Raw genomic sequence first — 18,322 nt, forward strand, 5'->3', positions numbered from 1 at the left:
AAACAAGGGAGCCAACACCTTCAAAGCAGAAAGACTCCATCCAGCCTTCTGCTACACCAGCTCCTATTGAACCTATGGTGGAGAAAAGGGACGCTCAACAGCAGCACCTTCTTATCCAGGAGGGTACAGGGTGCATTATTGCTTCCCTCACTGTTATGCCGAAGAGAAAACTGTCCCTTCCAAGAGGCTTTGGATATTTCTCTACCTCCAAAGAAGGTCTCCAAGGACAATGCTACCAGCACACCTCACAAGCCTTCTCCTCTTCCTCCTCCTGATCCGCCTTCTCCACCTCACCACTCCCTGCTTCTCCTCCACCTCCCCCCTCTCATTCCCCTGCCTCACCTACTGCACTAGATCTGACACTTCAGGGTTCCCCTGTATACTGGGGAAGATTTGGGTGGGCCACAGCAGGACCCAGATCCATGGAACACATATGACCCTGATCCCATGTTAAGTATTGACCAAGATTTCTACCCCGTACAACTCATCCTACCAGCAGGTAGTAGCTCGGGCAGCCTCCTTCCATAATGCACAGGGACCCCATCGAGCAGGGCTTCCTGTTTACTATCCTTACATCCTCACATACGGATATCCAGTTTCTCCCCATGCACCCTTGCACGCTTCGTCACACATACAACATTTTTAAAGAACCTGTCCGTTCTAGGGTTATCACCCCTAGAGTACACAAGAAATATAAGCCTTCTCCCACTGACCCATTATACATAAGATCCCAGGTCCCTCCAGACTCTACAGTGGCCACCACTGCACGGAAGCAGGCCAATAGTCAGGCCACAGGAGACTATCACCAGTAGCTAATAGGTATATATACATACATATTAAAAAAAAGGATTTTCACTTACCTTTGATATACTTTCATTTTCATTGTAAAGGTATGCGTGGTAAAGGCATATGTGTTGTAATGGACGCATGGTAATGGCATGTGTGGTTCTGTCATACAGCTGTATGAACCAGTTGTCTCCTGAGACATGTATTTTTGGAATGTTACACACTAAATAATGCAGGGCTGTATGTAAACATATGAAGTTGTTCATATTGCTGGTCAAAAGAAAAGGTGCAGTGCATTATAAGATCCCCAAGACACTGATAGTTTTGGGTGGGAACATGAAGCTGGAAGATGGGCAGAGGCTGAGGGAAAAGTGCTTAGGGCCATAGGCGCTAGAATGGCAAATTGAGAACTAGTGCAGATGTGGTACTTGATACTAATGAAGTGGCTGCATGATGCAGATATTTGCACTGTAGACAATTGTGAGCTCAGAGGGTCGGAGTTGCATGATGTTTAACTGCATTGTTGTGCATTACATATTCGGCTGGGATAATCAACTATTTGTGTATGATTCAAGGCCGAAGTGGGGGTCGCAGTCAAAGATGGTGGTCATTGCTGTCCCTGTCATGGCCCTACTATGCCCACTGAAAAGAGAGTTAAGTTTAACTTGGTTAGGCTGGGTCAGGATCACCACAGAACATACAACTGTTATATATATATATATCTATATATATGCATGTATACATATATATGCCATTTCCGACTGTGGGGAACCTGTTTGTATATTGTATAGCAGTTGCTACAGTGTGGTGTTGTGTCCATTGTAAATGTGTTGGTCATAACTTTGTGGGGCTTTACAAATCTTTCCTGTGGTCTTTAAAGTCAAGTGGTGCATGTGCTCTTTGCGCCCAAATCCACTGGAATAAGCATCTCAAAGAAGTGTCAGAAATACCATACCCTTCACTGGATATAAGGTGGGGTAAGGGGATCCTCCTTCTGGGAAAACATTTTCCCATAGAGGAAAAAAAGAATAAAAAGTTAAAGTTTATTTGCATTTTTAAAACCAATATAACTCCATGTAATTTCTGCTGGGGCCGCGGGGGAGGAGGAGTGGAATCTGCTTATTTAGAGTTAGGCATAAATGTGGAAATATAATATCCATAGATTTCCTTATGTAGCTGTTGACGTTTTGTGTCTCCCACAAAAGTAGAGTGTTATAAATTCAAAAAGTTATTACTTTTGGTTTGTGACTAGATTAGTATTAGTACATTTAGGCAAAACATAGACTTTCTCACTTCTATGTTTACCCCATCCTTTTTGTGAATCACTTCTAGGGAGTTGATCTCCTATCTTGCCTGATCTCTATCCACTTACGAAAGAAACAGGCCTTAAATGTGTACTATGATGCCGGCCACTTGTGTATTTATTTTCCCTGATTAGACTCCTAAAATTTAATTTATTGAAGTAGAATTCAGTAAGTCTCATGTACTTTTGTATCACCTAAAATATAGCATGCTAAAACTATGTCAATACTTTCTTTTCAGGTCGAAAACTCAGAGGAAAAGCTTTCTACTTTGTAAGCGGAAAGGTGTTTTGTGAAGAAGATTTTCTGGTATGTAATGTTTATCTTACAACTTGTACACGTTCAGCTTCCTTAATGTCACCCTTAGCCACCTAACTGTAAATCATATCTGGTGCCAAGGTCATCCCCAAGAAGCGGGTTACAGAATGCTCCAAGAAAAAATCTTATAGGTATCTTTGAAGAAAACCCATACCCATTGCGTGAACTACAGAGTGGAATAACCCTCAGTGTGGCGTACTTTACTTGCTCTTCCTGTCCGTCTACCTCCTGTCATTCAAATTCCACTACCACATTGGTGTCAACGAGGAAGGATGTATACAACCTTGTAATGTAGTCCAACCTAAGGAGAGACCCCTTTCACTTCTGTTAACAATGGGGCCATTTTTCACAGAGTTCCACTTGCACCGTGGTCAGATTTTAGTAGCACATGGAGTCTATGGCCACCTTATCTTTTCTTTTCAATCCTCCCTGTCTTTTTGACTATCAAATGTAATGTATCCCCTATTTGAAGCTTGCACAATTCTTTAGCCTCTTCTGAGTGTCCCAAGTAGGGTCACAGGGATGTCCCTTTGCAAGTACCCTTCTCTGCATCCATAAGTCCTGCCCCAGGTCTGCCCTTTGATGCTTCCCTTTAGCTGCACCCGTCTCATTTTCGTCTTGTAAGGCACAATACCTGTAGTACCATTGGTTCAAGACCAGCAGAGTTATGAGTAATAATACCTGAGCACCCAGGTCCTCTCAGACTCTGTACAGGCCATGTAGATACTGCGCAGAGAGACCGTGCCCTTGGATGAGCCAGCCGCTCACTGCCAACCACAGGTCCACCCATTCCTGTGCTCCGCTGTTTGCCAGTCCACATGGAAATAGCTGAAAGTTCCCTAAAGAATGATGTACATCAGATGCAGAACAGTGTTGTGATCCCACATGAGAACTTAAAAATGGAATACATTCTTACTGTGCATAGTGCACATTGTTGCTGCACATAGCTCACTTAATTGTGCTTGCTACCGAAAGGTGTATCTCTTATTCTGTCAGAGAAAAATAATTTTCATCATAAAATCAGTTGAAAGAAAACAATACCTATATGGATGTAACCTAGTGCTAGGCCATTCTAAAATCGCGGTATCTGTCTGTGTTTCTGAGGGTAATGCTTCTCCATCAGGCACACTTGTTTGAATATATTCAGACCATCCGTAAAGTATATATGTCCAAGAATTAACAGCTAAACCATTCACTGTTCTATTACTAATCTATCAAGAAGCCCAGCAAAGTGTAGAAACGCCTGGCATGCAGGTAACATGACCATTGGGGAGTGCCTTTCATGTATGCATGCTTAAAACATATGAACTGCTGCTTCGTTGTCCTATACCATGCACACCTAAGGGATTAGCCCTATTGTAGCACTTTCCATCCTTCACGGGAATCAAATGCTTACAGAGGTCGACAGACCTTTTGACCCAGTAAGTAGTGTGGTATAACCATCAACATAAATTCAGTAACACCCTAAACATTTTAAACACCATGACCAATGTGGCAACAGAAGGAAAACTCCAATCAGGAATACAATTAAAAGGTTTATTGTATTGTATTGTATTCTATTGAGTTATTTGTAGAGCGCGTTCCGGCAAAAGCATTGAAGCGCTAGTCAGACCAAAGATACAGGGAAAAGAACAGAAGCTACCCAAAAGAATCTAATTAGCGAAGAGCCAGGTTTTGAGACTTTTCCTAAAGGAGAAATGAGTTGTTATTTGACGCAGTGAGAGGGGCAGGCCATTCCATAGCCTGCCCGCTTCCACCGTAAAAGCTCGATCTCCCCATCTGGCCTTATTACAGCGAGGCACCTTGATCATAAATTTGGAGGACGATCTCAGGTGTCTCGAAGGTTGATAAAAAAAACAAAGCAGACTTCAAATAATCGCATCCCTCCGACTGTAGTGCTTTGTGCGTGAGACGGAGTGTTTTAAAAATGATTCTCTTCCTAATCGGAAGCCAATGTAAAGATCAAACATATCTATTGGCAGATATATATACTGAGGGAGATTCAGGGTTAAACGTGTTGCTGCATTCTGAATTGACTGCAATTTATCTAAAGAGGATTTATTTGCATTGAGCAGCAGCGAATTACAATAATCCAATCTAGAAGTGACTAACGCCAGTACCACTGGCCGTCTTAAGCCATCCTCTAAAAGATGTAAAATTTTCTTGAGTATTTTTAATATCCAAAAACAGACCTTGACCTTATGATTAATCTGTAACTTAAAAGAAAGTGTGTCATCAAAAATGATGCCTAAATTTTTTGCGGCAGGCACGGGAGACGGGCAGCCCCACAAGCAGGAGGCCACCAACCATTGTCCCAAGGGGAGTTGTTACAGCCAAAACACATAATCACTGTCTTGTCCCCATTAAGTTTAAGCCAATTGCAAGTCATCCAATTGTTAATTGCTAACATGCAGCTTTGGAAATTCTCCTTAGTGTCCTCCCAGTTGTGAGAAATGGGCACAATCATCTGCGTATCGTCTGCATATGAGACAGTCTGGTCCCCGAATGCACGTACCAGGTTCGCCAAAGGTGCCATATATAAATTAAAGAGTGTCAGACTGAGGGAAGATCCCTGCGGAACACCACATGGTAGATGGAAGGGAGAAGCCCGATGATCACCACATGCCACCGTGATTGTTCTATCTGTGAGGAAAAAGCTGAGAAGCTGCCAGGCCTTCCCTCTCACTCCAGCTTGGGCCAACCGGTTGCATAAAATAGTAGGAGTATAAACACAAGCTCAAAGTAATGAAGACAATACTCAAACCAAGTTATGAAGATACATAATCACTAAGAGTTGCCCAAGGCATTGAAATAGATTCAGGCGAACTAACATTATTAACACTTATTCAGGAAGAATAAGACATAACATCAATAAGAATATCTGTGACACTGATATCACATGTTGCTCAGAGTAAACAATTATTGGTCAGTTAAAATGTAGCAAAGTCAATAATCTTTTGCTGGGCACAGGTCAACCATACAGCTAACAAAATCAGGGAAATCGTGTGTGGAGAAATATATGTGGACAAAATATAAAAAGTACAAAAAGGGCAAAATAAATTTAGAAAAAGATAATCTCGGGCTGCAAGATACTAAGTTCGACAAAAGATAAGTAAAAAGTGAAAGCGTCAGCATATCAGAAGGTCAGTCACGAGTTTTCTGAAGGGGGAGTAAAATGAATTCTAAGTCTAAAACGGGCATTTCAAAGGGTAAACGGCAGAGAGGAAGACACCTCTCAAAGGGATACAGCATTCAGGGAATCTTCATCAGCAAGACATCAGGATCAACAAGGCATCTGCAAGCATCAGGGGCTCTCTGCAAGCTGCTAGAAACTGGGAACTGCTATAAGTTCAAATGTCTGTTATTAACGTAGACTTCACAAAACATTCTGATTCTTAAAAAGTATCAGTTCATTTAACATTGAATAAACATCATCCAATGAGAAATTATCATATGACTCTAAATTGAAACAGCCCAATTTCTTCCCAAGTCTGCCATGGGAACATCCCTCTTCCGTGTTAATCCAAACAGGTTTGAAACAAATGTATACAAACAGTCCATGTTTCTGCAATGTGTTTTCAGGGACAAAGAATACATCTTTCCACGTTTAAACAATGGGATCCATTACAAAAGGACTTTGCTTCTCATGGGAACGAAATCTGAAAGAAGACTTCACATTAAAAAATAATAATAATTCAATACTTTTTACGTGACTGCAAAATGCAAGTTCTGCAAGCCTCACTTAAGCTAACACAGAATCACAATAATACATTTAATTAATACATTTTAGTAATAGAAATGGTATATGCAAACTTACAAATTCAACATTAATAATATTTCATTAATATGAGTAATACATTTCATATAAATGGAAAAACCTTGTTACTGCATTTCATTAAGTACAACAGAGAAGTGCAGTTCTCCCACTTTGCACATAGTTTTAAATTAATTCTTCTTTCACTAATCACTAGAAATTCAGTATCATTTCTATATGCACTGTTAGTCTAAAGCCTAAGTTCCAGCTTAACATCAATGTTGTGCATCTAAATGTGATTTAATTTAAAAGGCACCCAAGTCGAACTCTGAAATACAAAGAAATTCACATTTAAATTGTGTGTCAGTGCAACATTCTATGTTAGTTTTTCATTCTAAAACAGTCACATCCTAATGAGTTTTGTGACAGGAGGGATATCACTAAATTTTAAGCTCTCTCACCCCCATAAGCAACACCAATAAGGAATGACCTTGGAATGACCTGACTCAGGCTATCTAATGCTGGATACGCAAGCTGCTCTCCCCCCTTAATCACGGCAAAGAAGTACTTGTGGGAAATAGCAGCTACAGGAAATGAGTTTAATACACATTTAACCATACTTATTTTCTTAATGCATTCTTGAAATTACTGTTTCAACAATGAGGAGGAAAAGATGCCTTATAATTGACTACAGTCACAATTAATTACGTTAAAACATATTTTACAATATGTAATTTCCCCTGGAGCAAACGGGGGTTAACCATTTTTTGCAAGTGTAAGTCACAGAAAAAAATGGTCTTGTGCGGGAAACTCAAAATTGGATTCTTCTGCTCCTGAGAAATTATTCCTTTATTTTAAAATCCCAGAAGAACGATTATCGCTCCTGCTCCTTCTCTTTCTCTGTTGTATGGGGCTTCTGCTATAAGAACTGATTGTGAAAACATGCATTACATTTTTGCCCATGGCGCAGCTATTGGATGTACTCCATTGGGTTAATGCATAGCGTTATCAATGGAAACATTGGCCCGCTGTCCTACTGAAGTGAGTCACTGTTTATAGGAGGCAGCAATTCTTTTTTTTAAGCACAGGGGAAATAGCAGGGCTTCTTCAGCTATGGCAGGGATTTAATATACTGGTGGAATGGTACTTTGAGGAGCTTTATCCGGCACCCAGTGATTATGCAGTGGCGACATGGGTCTTCAGGTCCTAGTGGCAGTGAAGGGGTGGAGACTGGTGGCTCTGGATTGGTCAGCCGTTCCCAGTCCTCTGTACTGTGTAACCTTGGTTGCTGATCTCCAACTGAAATTATGCAAGATTTCAGATGTAACATGGACAGCTTTTAGGCATTAGTTTAAGTATTACAACGTTACACATAGACACATCCCACTGTCCAGGGACCTGGGCTGGTAGTTCAGCAGAACTGTTTCTATTATAGCAAGACCAAGTCTGATTTGCATGTGGTTAGTGTGTGCCTGGAATGACAATGTGAGCAGAGACCGGGTGGACTGGAGTGTGCCACGTATTTACCAGAGGCTGACATGAATTCAAATCAGCTACATATATTTTTCCTAAGTGGTACGCCCCAAGTGTATGCCCAGATGTGAGTTCAGCGCTCATTATGTTTCAAGACTTCAGATTTACCTCTCAGGAGGCTCAACAAGGTCAAAACTGGTCTAGGTTTTTGAATTCCTCTCCAGGGACTAAGTTGGAGTAGTACAAAGTCTGTTATGCGTTTGACTGGTAACTATCTGGGCTGGCATGGTGGGCAAATAACATTGGCATCCTTCACTACTTGAGCCCCAATTAAAGCATGTCTATTTGAACTCGGTTCCCAAAAATGTGTATAATATGCAATTTTGGGATAAATGAGATTAAACTATGGTAAAGTAGATCAACATACGAAGTGCCCACGGAGAAACCTAGCAGTCTCTGGTTCAAAGTTAAGCAGGGCTGTCTGAAACTTTCATCCTTCTAGATGTAAATATGTGGGCTGGGTAGTAATAACTGGGTAGTAATATCTATTATTCAAGCTCGGGAGAAACTTGTATTTAATTTATGCGTTAGGTGTAGTACATCATTAATGCCAGTGTATGCAATAGCATATGAATATATGCAGCAGTTGTGCATGTCTGTAACTGTAAAGCTATCAGAGACTTCCAGACCCATCTATATTGATATCTCTGTTGGAAAGAAATACATTCTTGTGAAAGACTGGGTCACAGACAATACACCTTAAGTACAATTGACTTGCTTAAATCGAAACCCTGTGCAGAATCAAACAAACGAAACACAGAGCAGACAGCAAGGGGCCACTTGTACAAGTGCACTGCCAGTCCATCCTAGCCAGCACCTTCTTGTTATCCATACACAGAATGCAAATGGAGGTCAAGAGTACCTTGCTTGCCCTGAAGAATGAGAAATACATGTATGGGTGCAGGCGTCTACAAGTAGTTGAAGTTAAAATACATATCACACGTGGTACTACAACCCTTGGGTGAGTTATATCTAAGTTGAATATCCAAAATTGCTCCCTTTGGGGCAAGGGTGGCCAGTGTTTATTCATGGGAGCCAGGTCCATGCCACAGTTTGAGGATGACCACTGAATATTTATCTACTGTTGATATCATGAAAGTCTATCATATATTTGTCTTGCGCCAACTGATACTCTACACCCCTGATCTGGAGGAATCAGATGTCATAGCATCCTGTCCGCTGGTATTTCTTTACTATGGCATTAGTGCAAAGCCACAGCAGGTTTTATTTTGGTTAAAAAAAAATGTAACCATTATCGAACGAGCTTGCATTTTTTGGGTCCTGAAAGCAGTATGTGCTCAGCCACTTGGGCGTGCTACCTCCCACTCTCTTAGTATGTGATAAATGGTTTTGATTAGTGGGGCTATTGTCTCAATTGGGAAGCATGTTGAATTGCTTCCCACAATTTTGTTGTTGAAAATGCTACTAATTTCGATTTAAAATAAAATCTTCATCATTTTTCCGAGTACAGAGAGAAAATTCTCAGAGATATATAACGGAACAACGCAGAGCATTTTCTCCCCCGTGAACTGTCATGGTTTTTGTGGCAGTTTTTGCATATGCTGTCAAATAAAGATAAGTTTGTCTATCAGCCCTGCCTTTACATGGATCTCTTTCTAGGACCTGCTGCTCAGCCACCCTCTTACAAATGCAGGAATGCTGTTGAGTCCATAAGTGAGTAAGGAGTCAGTGTAAAGAATCTTCCAATGTTTGTTTATTTCTGTTTCTCGTGAAATATTTGTGATATTGAGTAACCAAAAGGAGCCTTTCACATGGTTGATCAGGCACACCGTATATCAGTGCCTGGTTCATGTTTGCCACAGTTTTTGACTACTTTACCACCATTAATCAGCAGAAATATTTCCTGGAGTCCTTCCTTAAGCATCAGTTGACCTGGGTTGTCTTGGAATTAGCTGAAGATATGGAAAGCCCTCCTCTAGAAAGAGCCGTAGCATCAAAGGAACAGTCACAGATGTGAAGGTCATTCCCCTGACTGGTGCTTTGGTGGGACCATCAGATAATGTTCATGGCATCCTGTAGGACAAGCAGAGAACAGGAGAGATGAAAACCTGGCTTCTGCTGACAAAGAAAAGATGATTGCTTATACTATGACTTGCCTGAGCATTATATTTTTGCCCTTGTTTGCTTCTTTATTTTATTGTAGCTGATATCGCTTTGGGATAATTTACCAAATAATACAAGAACTGTAGACTTTAAAGTAGACAAAGTATACTTTTTCAAGTATAGTAGACACTAATGTTGAAAAAGTCAGCAACAGTCTAATTAATTTAATATGGGGGTTAAAGGAAGATAGTCAAAGGGGGTAGAGTTATCAAGCACGGAATGGGCCTTTGGTTAGAGCAGCCTTCTCTAACAAGTAGCTTGTGAATACTGGTGGCTCTCTAGCTACCTGTAGGTATCTCTCATGTGTGCAGACTAGCCTACTAAATTATAAGTTTTTGCTTGGTCGAGTTAATATTTTTATACCAAAATTAAGTGTGTACTTCTGACAAAAAGGTGTATTTTCAAAGCTCACAAGTTGGAGAAAATTGTCTACATTTTCAAAGTATATTTAAAGCTGATATTTTAGCGATAAATCATGTGGCATGGGGGAGGACTTATAACTAACATTATTTCCTTGGTGCCAGCGACATTACAACTATGACTTTTCTGGATTACCCAAGTTGAGGGACTTCAGACTGACAATGCATTTACTTTTCTGCTGGCAACCCTGCCTAATAAAGTGTGGTGATCACTGATGGTAATCTTACTTATGGTGGCCACTAACGTAAATATGTCTGATGTGATCCCCTTTACAACACGAATAATGTTAGTTGCTCTGGATGGTTTTTTATTGAATATAAGTAGCTCTTATTACAGAAAACGGTGGACATCCTTGGGTTACAGGATAGTAATGAAACAAACACTGCTAAAGCCAATCATCTATCTCTTGTCTGGAGAAAATGTTTTCTTAAGCATTGGTAAGCTTTAGTTGGTATAATTGTTATTATTCCACAAATATAGAACAGCACACTATGGGCAGCAGCAGCCCAATTTCCTCTTCTGAAAAGATTAGCAATAATGGCACAAATTTAACTCATACACTTAAAATATATACTGTCTAGGTAGCTGCAGTTCAATTTCCAACTCGCCTACATCTGGTACTGCACATACACAGACAGTTTCTCACGTAGAACATGTTTGGTAAAGGATGTACCAAAGCAGGCTTCACTCACATTTAGTGCAAAGGTACTCAGGAAAGTAAGCAGCATGCAAACATCCTCCACCCCCCCCCCCCCCCCCCCCGAGTGCACGCACACACAGGAGCGGACATAGAGTATTTGGAATAGACGTATCAGAAGCATAAGCATTCTTCACACACAAAAAAGTACTCAAGTGCAGGAGTAACCATTTCCCTTAAAGACAGTAGGGGACCTACAAAAGACAGACCCTGCTGCCATCCTACAAAGAGCAGATGAGCACAAACAGCAGCAACTCAAGTTTCACTGACTGTCAGAGGACAGATCCAGCATGGATAGCACATTGCAAGGCTGTATTTTGCAAACCTTTGCTCACCTAATAAGAGAGGCAGGGGAGAAGGTAATGGAAAAGCTGATGTGTTTGATGGTGAAGGAGAGGGTGTTTTGTGGGGTGAAGGGCAAGATGGCCTGGGGGGGAATAGTGTCCCTGTTGAAAGGGCAGGGGATGGTTATCTCCCTAGGAGACAAGCACAGGCTTATAAGGGCACACCGGGCGCAAACAGGGCAGAGCCTGGTATGGCACTGCTACCACACAGGGAATCTTTCACACATAGCAGGATGCGTCCTGGTGGCTGGCAGTGTTGAGTAGGGGTGGGTGGAGCTCACGGAGTTTCACTCCGCAGAATTGTGCCGAGTTATTAAAAAAAACTCCAGTGAATTCAGTGGAGTTCCGCCAGTGGGCGTAGTATTTCTGGGCCACCCCTAGCACTGGCAAACTGCACTGTTTCATAGTATTTCATTCATGAGTCAGCAGGTGGCGCTTGAACATCGCAAACTGTACATGAAAGCAACGCCAAATGTAGTTCTAAAAGCACGTGGGTGCCCTTTCAAGTTACTGCGTATTCACACTCCTCCTTGCAACAACATCTCTTCAATATAGCTCTACATGGCTGAAGCACGCGCTGCAGAGAGATGTGTGTACAAGTATCAGAATTTACATAATCCCAGCAGGACATTCAGTCTCCTGCCTTCTGGACCAATTGGGACTGCTTAAGTACTTAATGCGCCCTGATATTGTGCGCGGTGGTGGGCGGCATGAGGTAACAAATACTTGTCTCTCCTTTGGAGTGGCACGCAATCAGGCGCCCCATTGTCACGGAAGCAGTATAATTATTAACATTAGGCCCAATGAAGGGACAGTGTGATATATATCCTGTCCCCTGGGACAGCAGGGTGCCTCCCCCCCTCCCAACCCTCACTTACAGCTTTCGTCGCCACCGCCATGTCATATAATTCGGCTTGCCTGGCCAGCTGTGCTTTCTGCACCAGTCACTCTTGGTCCACTATCTTCAGGCTGCAGTGGAGGTGGTTGTTGCTGTGGCGTGTGCGGCGCCGGTGGGGGCACTGGACATGATGCTGGCTGCCTGCCTCAAGCGTTCAAAGCTGTTAGTTTTTCGACAGCCCAGATACTCGCCCCTGGCAGTGGAATGGAGACATCTTGTGCTGCACAACTAAAGCTCCTAGTGTGCCCTGAGTCTCAGCTTCACCTAATCATGCCCCTCTCAACAGTCTGTGGGTGATGGGAGCAGCGCCAGCGGGGCTCTTCACTGCTGAGAGCTGTCCAGCCTGTATTTTGTCACATGCAAATATGGCTGCCTCCACTTAATCTTTTGGGAAATAAGTGGTGAGTGGGGTGTGTGCCCAGGCAAACTTAGCTATGCGGCAGGGGGTGCTCTGTGTTCCAAGCAGGGCACGGAGTGGCAAAAACTCTGCCAACTCCACCGGGGGAGCGGAGTTTACTGTACACCCATTGTGTTGAGAAAGTAGTTCTTCACAGGACTACAGGCTCCATGTGCGACCTCCAGTGGGGCACCACAGAGAGACTGCAGTAAGAGCCCCGCACAGAACCTCAGTTGGTTTGATGTACCCTTTCTCCTCCTGCAGGTTTTGCTCAACCCTCCACAGCTCTGACCATGATTGTTGGCATCCCTCTGCCCATCTAATCTTAGCCGGATGCCTCCTGTGCCAATACAGCCATAAGCTGAAAGGAAAGAGAGCAGCTGAGTGATGTGGGGAAGTAGGGCGAGTGTGACCCACAGGAGAAGGTAGAGTGGTCAAAAGGAGGATGGTGTGAGGAAAGGGTCACTCAAAGGGAGATGAAGAAGTAGCTTTCCCACAGAGAGGAGGGAGAGAGGGTGTCCTGCTTGTGCTTGTGTCCAACTTCCAGCCCATCTTATAACACTGAAATAGTAGTTTGCCGCTTCTGTACCACATCAAATAAATTATAACAAATGTATTATTCGGTAGTAGTACAATATTTAGAAAGTGGAGGTGTCGTAGTTTGGAGTCTTGCCCTAGGAGGATGACAGTACTTTTGTTTGTAGGCGACTATGCCTATCCTAAAACAAGTCGCAACTGTTGTCCCAACCTTACCGGCTCACTAGCAGCACCTCACCAGAAACACAATAGTAAAAGGTGATTTATGGCAGCCTTTACGCATGGACTCGAGAATAAGACATCTCAGGGAGTGTCGGGGTTAAACGGAGATTACCCCTTTCTCACAGATATATCATGTCTCATACAAACACAGGTAATGACAAGGATGCAGTAAAGTTTCAATAGCCTTTATTTAACACAACTGCAATTTACGACATGTTGAATGGGCTGCAATGATTAGGATAATGAATAGTGCAAGAAACAGAATTGTGAAGACGAGAGTCATCTTTACAAAGACCCCCACCATCTTGCAATGCATGTAAAAGACATACGATGTGTAATATGCCCTAATACCCTAATGTGATAGGCCTAAACTCCTACCTGAAGGAGAGTTGGGTTTGTTAAACCTAATCTGCTAATGCCATGTCCATGAGAGGAACCCCCAACCCTTGTTACCTTGGAATGAGGTCTCTATCTCAGACTCCGCAGGGACACGAAGACTGGGTCAGTGTCAAGACGACTGCAGCATCGGTATCAGCGATGGTGGCGATGCCCTCTGGTCGGAATCCCTCAGATTATCTGTCTAAAGTGTGATGTATTTATACAGATCTACCAGGACCCCTGACATAGGTGTGTTCCCAAACAATAGATAACAGACATGTTTGGGATGGTAATTATTATAAACAAATCCCTTGTAAGTATAGAGAGGGAAAATCCCTAAGTATGAACACCTACTGTTTGTTTGTCTTTGTCGCTTGATCTTGACGCCTTAGCGCGGTGGCACTGATAATGCAAAGCATAACAAGTAGCCTAACTATAAACAAGGAAGCCATCTTAGATGAATTAAATAATTAAATGGGCTAAGACAGAGCAAGCTAAGTAGGTTAAAAGTCACTAGGTGACGGGGGCACAAGTCTGCAAGCCAGAGGCTAAGCTAACTCCTGTTATCCCATTAAAACAAACTAGGATTCACTACAGAGGTAACATCATGACAATACTGTCTGAGAATAAAGAAGGTTTGGCGTGCCAGTTATAAGATGTTCACGAGTGTGCATACGATGAAGAAAAGTCTGTAAGAGAACATATTTATGGTATATGAAGCTGAACTGGTGTGGTAAATTATTTTCCTTTCTAGTTTTTGTTATAACACTGCTACCAAAGTTTGAAGAGTGACAAGAGTATGCTAGACAGGCAGTGCTAGAATTTGAAAAAAATGATTCATAGAACACATAAATTGCGAGTCAAGGTTGCGGCGGAAAGACGGGTCTAGTCACAAGGGGCAGTCATGAAAGCGACATTCAAGTTATAAATGTATGTGTTATATCCAACTTTGGGATGCCTAGCGCTATGAAAGAATTAAATAAAAAAATAAATCAGTAAGTGCTATTTAAATCCTTATTTATATATTTACTCCTGTAGAAAGATACATGCCTATTTTTTTAAGTATAGAAGTTAAACTAAATCAAAATCCTGCCTCCACATCATAGTTTCTCGTAAGTGCTTACCAAGCGATAACATGTGTGCCTGTGACAGCTGATGGCCCTCCAAATCAAGCCTTCGATTTGGGCGCAGCTGAAAGTAAAAATAAGAAAGCCCTCTCACGACCTGCAGGTTGCTGCTCCAAAGGGAAAGCAGACTACGCGTGGACGCCTCTACATAATATAAAACCAGTGCTTAATTTGTGCTCGTGTGTTTCCGGTGCTGAGAACCGGCACTTACTTTTGAGGGCCGGCGCTTATTCTTCTGCTCGTCAAGCATTTGATGCGAGCAAAAGACACATGTGGGAAAGACGGAGAAAGAGAAAAACGATAAAGTGTCACAATGGGAGAAAGCAGAAAGCTGCAAATGTGAGCAGAAGGGGCAGGGAGTGGGTTCAAATGGATTGAAGAGGCCCGAGATGGCTCCAGGATTACGCTGCCTCAGTTTCGGTGTTCCCACATTTAATTGCAGCAGCCGCGGGTTTAAGAGGAGTGCTTTGAGCACTAGCAAGTTTTTATATACAAATTAAGCACTGTATAAAACATTAGTGAGGTAAGTGAAAGCTGTATACAAAGGCTTATACATGTGTAGTCCGGTAGTGACTAAGCATGTATGGAAAGCAGCAGTAAAGTAGTGTGGTACATAAAACATATACATTTGTAATAAGCATCAGATGCGGGGAGGGTCTAGTGAGGAGACCTTACTTGGTAAAAAGTAGAAAGTCTCACTGATAATAGCTTGAATACCTGAGGTGAAATAAAAACCGCCGCCGGCATTATGGAGCCATTGTTGTATAAGCAAGGCAGGGTGCGTCTTTGTGTGACTACTATGTTATTTTGTGGGTAAAAAGACAAAAACCATCAGATTGTATCGAGTTCTTGCAGCTAGGAGTTACATGTTTACAAACGAGGTGGAAAAAGAGGAGGGCATGTCAGGGTTCCGTCAGAGTTTTAAGCAGGAGGTTAAAGGTCAGCGAGTGAATTTGTTAGCATATTGGTAGAAAGGTGCATTGCGAGTAGTCTGAGATACTAGCAAGAATTAAGTTACCGCCTTCCCCGACAATTTGTGTGAACTCTGCCACCTAGTGGCATTTAAGAGTATAGCAAACTCCAACTTGTACGATGAGAAAAAAGTTGTTGATAAAAAATGTGTATTCTTCGCAGCGCCAGTGCCTTGCGTCGAGTTTTCTAACCGGCTTCTGTGTCTCGCTCCACATGTGTACTTTTGATGTTTCTTTTACCATTTCATTTACTAAATACCACTGAACTATAACATAGAATAACCGAGTGTGCGGGGGTTGGGTCAAGAGGTGTTTTATTTGCGTCTAGCCGTCTGATCTCTCGGAGATAGTTGAAACTCCTACTGGGAGTTAGGTTTCCTGACTTTAACCTGCTCACTAAGAAGTGACACGAAAGCCGTATCTTTTTAGTAATAATTGTATTTGTATTTTCATAACAACATCTGCAATAAACCGTTACAGCCAGATACATTTACAATATAGAGGTCATTATCGAGCAAGAGTACAAATAAAGTTTATTGCATGGTCTCACATTTACAGAGGAGATCCACTACTGGGTTCCATCCACATCCCTATATACGTTTGTGGTTCTTGGGACTATTCGTAGATCTGTTTCTCTAAGATTATACAGTGGTCAAATCCTGCTTTCCAGTTGGCCACAATGAGGGTCCACACTGCCGTCCACGTTTGCACAATATCCTTCTTAGCTATCACTAGGCCTTGTCCCGTGAAAGCATTCTTATATCTGTTCATATCACTCTCCATTAAATATTTAACAGTGCTGTCCTCGGATTAGGGATAATATTCTGGTAGTCAAGTTCTCGACAAGATTTTTGAGATGGTTTCCAGTATTTCTAGAGAATTCTGCACTTCCATATCGAGTGCAGGAAGCTGCCATTTTCTTCTTGGTATTGTAAACAGGTGAGAGAGGACATTTACCTATGCACCATCATTTCTCTCCTAGTGTCATATACGTTTTACAATTTTTTTTTATTGGGTTTTGTAATACAGCATAAACAAGTTTCGCAGCTGCACATCCAACAAGGAGACACAACATATATTGTACCATGATGGCGCAACAATTGTTGAGACAACTTAGACACACCACAGCGCACGGCCGCAGACAGCAAACTCCGTACTACACAGTACTATGGTGTGGAGTGTACTCAGTTTCAAGGAGGGCGTAGTAGAATACAATAAGTGTAGTTCCATAAATTGTATTTCTCTGAAACTGCCCCCACTCGTTTCCCAGATCTGGGACGGTATCTGGGGTGTGGATAACCAACATTTCATACATTCTTGGTGCCCATTTGTACTGGGAGCGGTGTCATTGTAATTTCCATCTCCAGTGGAATGACCTCTGGCATTTTACCTAAATTAACAATGTATGGCGACACTGCAGGTCTAAGTTCTAAGTATCCAAAGAACTGGGTACTCAGATTCCCAACTCTTCTTGCACTGTTCAAAATATTTTGAGATCTGTTTTGATAATGACATCTCTATGTTGCTATCGGCAGTATATTCCAGCCTGTGAATACCTCTAATGCAGCACTTGTGGTAGGAACTTGCCCATCCAGAAGGGAGGCTGCTGTATCAATTTATTATTCCAACCCTTTAGGTCAAGGCATCTTTCTGAATATTAAGTACAATTTTATGACCCCACCACCCTCATAGGAAATGTTAAATCTCTTTACCGACTTCCCATTTTTTTAGTTTTATATGCAAGCCCCAGCCTCGTTTTGAAACTATACTCATTAATGACTGCTAGTTAGGATGCGAGGTAATATGCTAACAGATCAGCAATGCTCAAGATACCATCATATGGTGATTTTCAACATTTGGCCATGCTTATTCTTTGGTTTCCATTATTCCAAAGAAAGGATCTAACCATAAAAGGTATTTGATTGAAAAAGTGTGCTGGTATTTTATAAGGAATGTTCTGGGTGACTTACAGTATCCTCGAGAGAAAGTCCTTTTTAAATAGTGCCAGTCTTCCCATAATGGATTTTGGGAGGGTAGCCCAGTGTGAAGTCACCCTCTGGGTCTTTGTTACCCTTTCACATCTAGCCGGATCCTCTGAAATAAATATGCCCAAGGAAGTGAGATTTCTAGATGTTGAAGGTATTAATACCTGGATGGTCCTATCTTCTAACTCTTTTGTTCCGGCTACTGAGTACTGACATGACTTATACCAGCTTTCCTGGGTCATTGTATATACATGGGTAGATTGTCTGCTTAGAGTGACACATTATCCTCGACTTCCATTGCCCATCTAAACCCAGTTATTTTTGGGTGTTTTCTAAGAAATGTCGCCAATGGCTAACTTTCGTGTCTTTACTCGTTAAACCTAGTTAAGTACTTCCCCATCAGGCATTTGCTATTCCCCTTGCACATACACATATTAACATGGAACAAGTTTATTAACCGGTCCCTCATCATTTTTAGCAGGTCCCTCATTAATTTTTCCACAACGCACCAAAGATAAGAAGGTTTACCA

The 18,322-nt window shown here is 42.0% G+C and overlaps 1 protein-coding gene across 1 annotated transcript in view; it reads left to right on the forward strand.

The window, feature by feature from the left end:
- Window positions 1-18,322, forward strand: part of LIMD1 (LIM domain containing 1) — a 300,888-nt gene that overhangs the window by 255,519 nt on the left and 27,047 nt on the right. Inside the window, exon 5 of the mRNA XM_069216256.1 lies at window positions 2,329-2,396. Within this exon, the coding sequence (XP_069072357.1) occupies window positions 2,329-2,396 (68 nt within the window). The remainder of the gene's footprint in view (window positions 1-2,328; window positions 2,397-18,322) is intronic.

This window comes from Pleurodeles waltl, chromosome 2_1 (genome assembly GCF_031143425.1).
Source record: "Pleurodeles waltl isolate 20211129_DDA chromosome 2_1, aPleWal1.hap1.20221129, whole genome shotgun sequence".
In the NCBI taxonomy this organism is placed as follows: Eukaryota; Metazoa; Chordata; class Amphibia; order Caudata; family Salamandridae; genus Pleurodeles; species Pleurodeles waltl.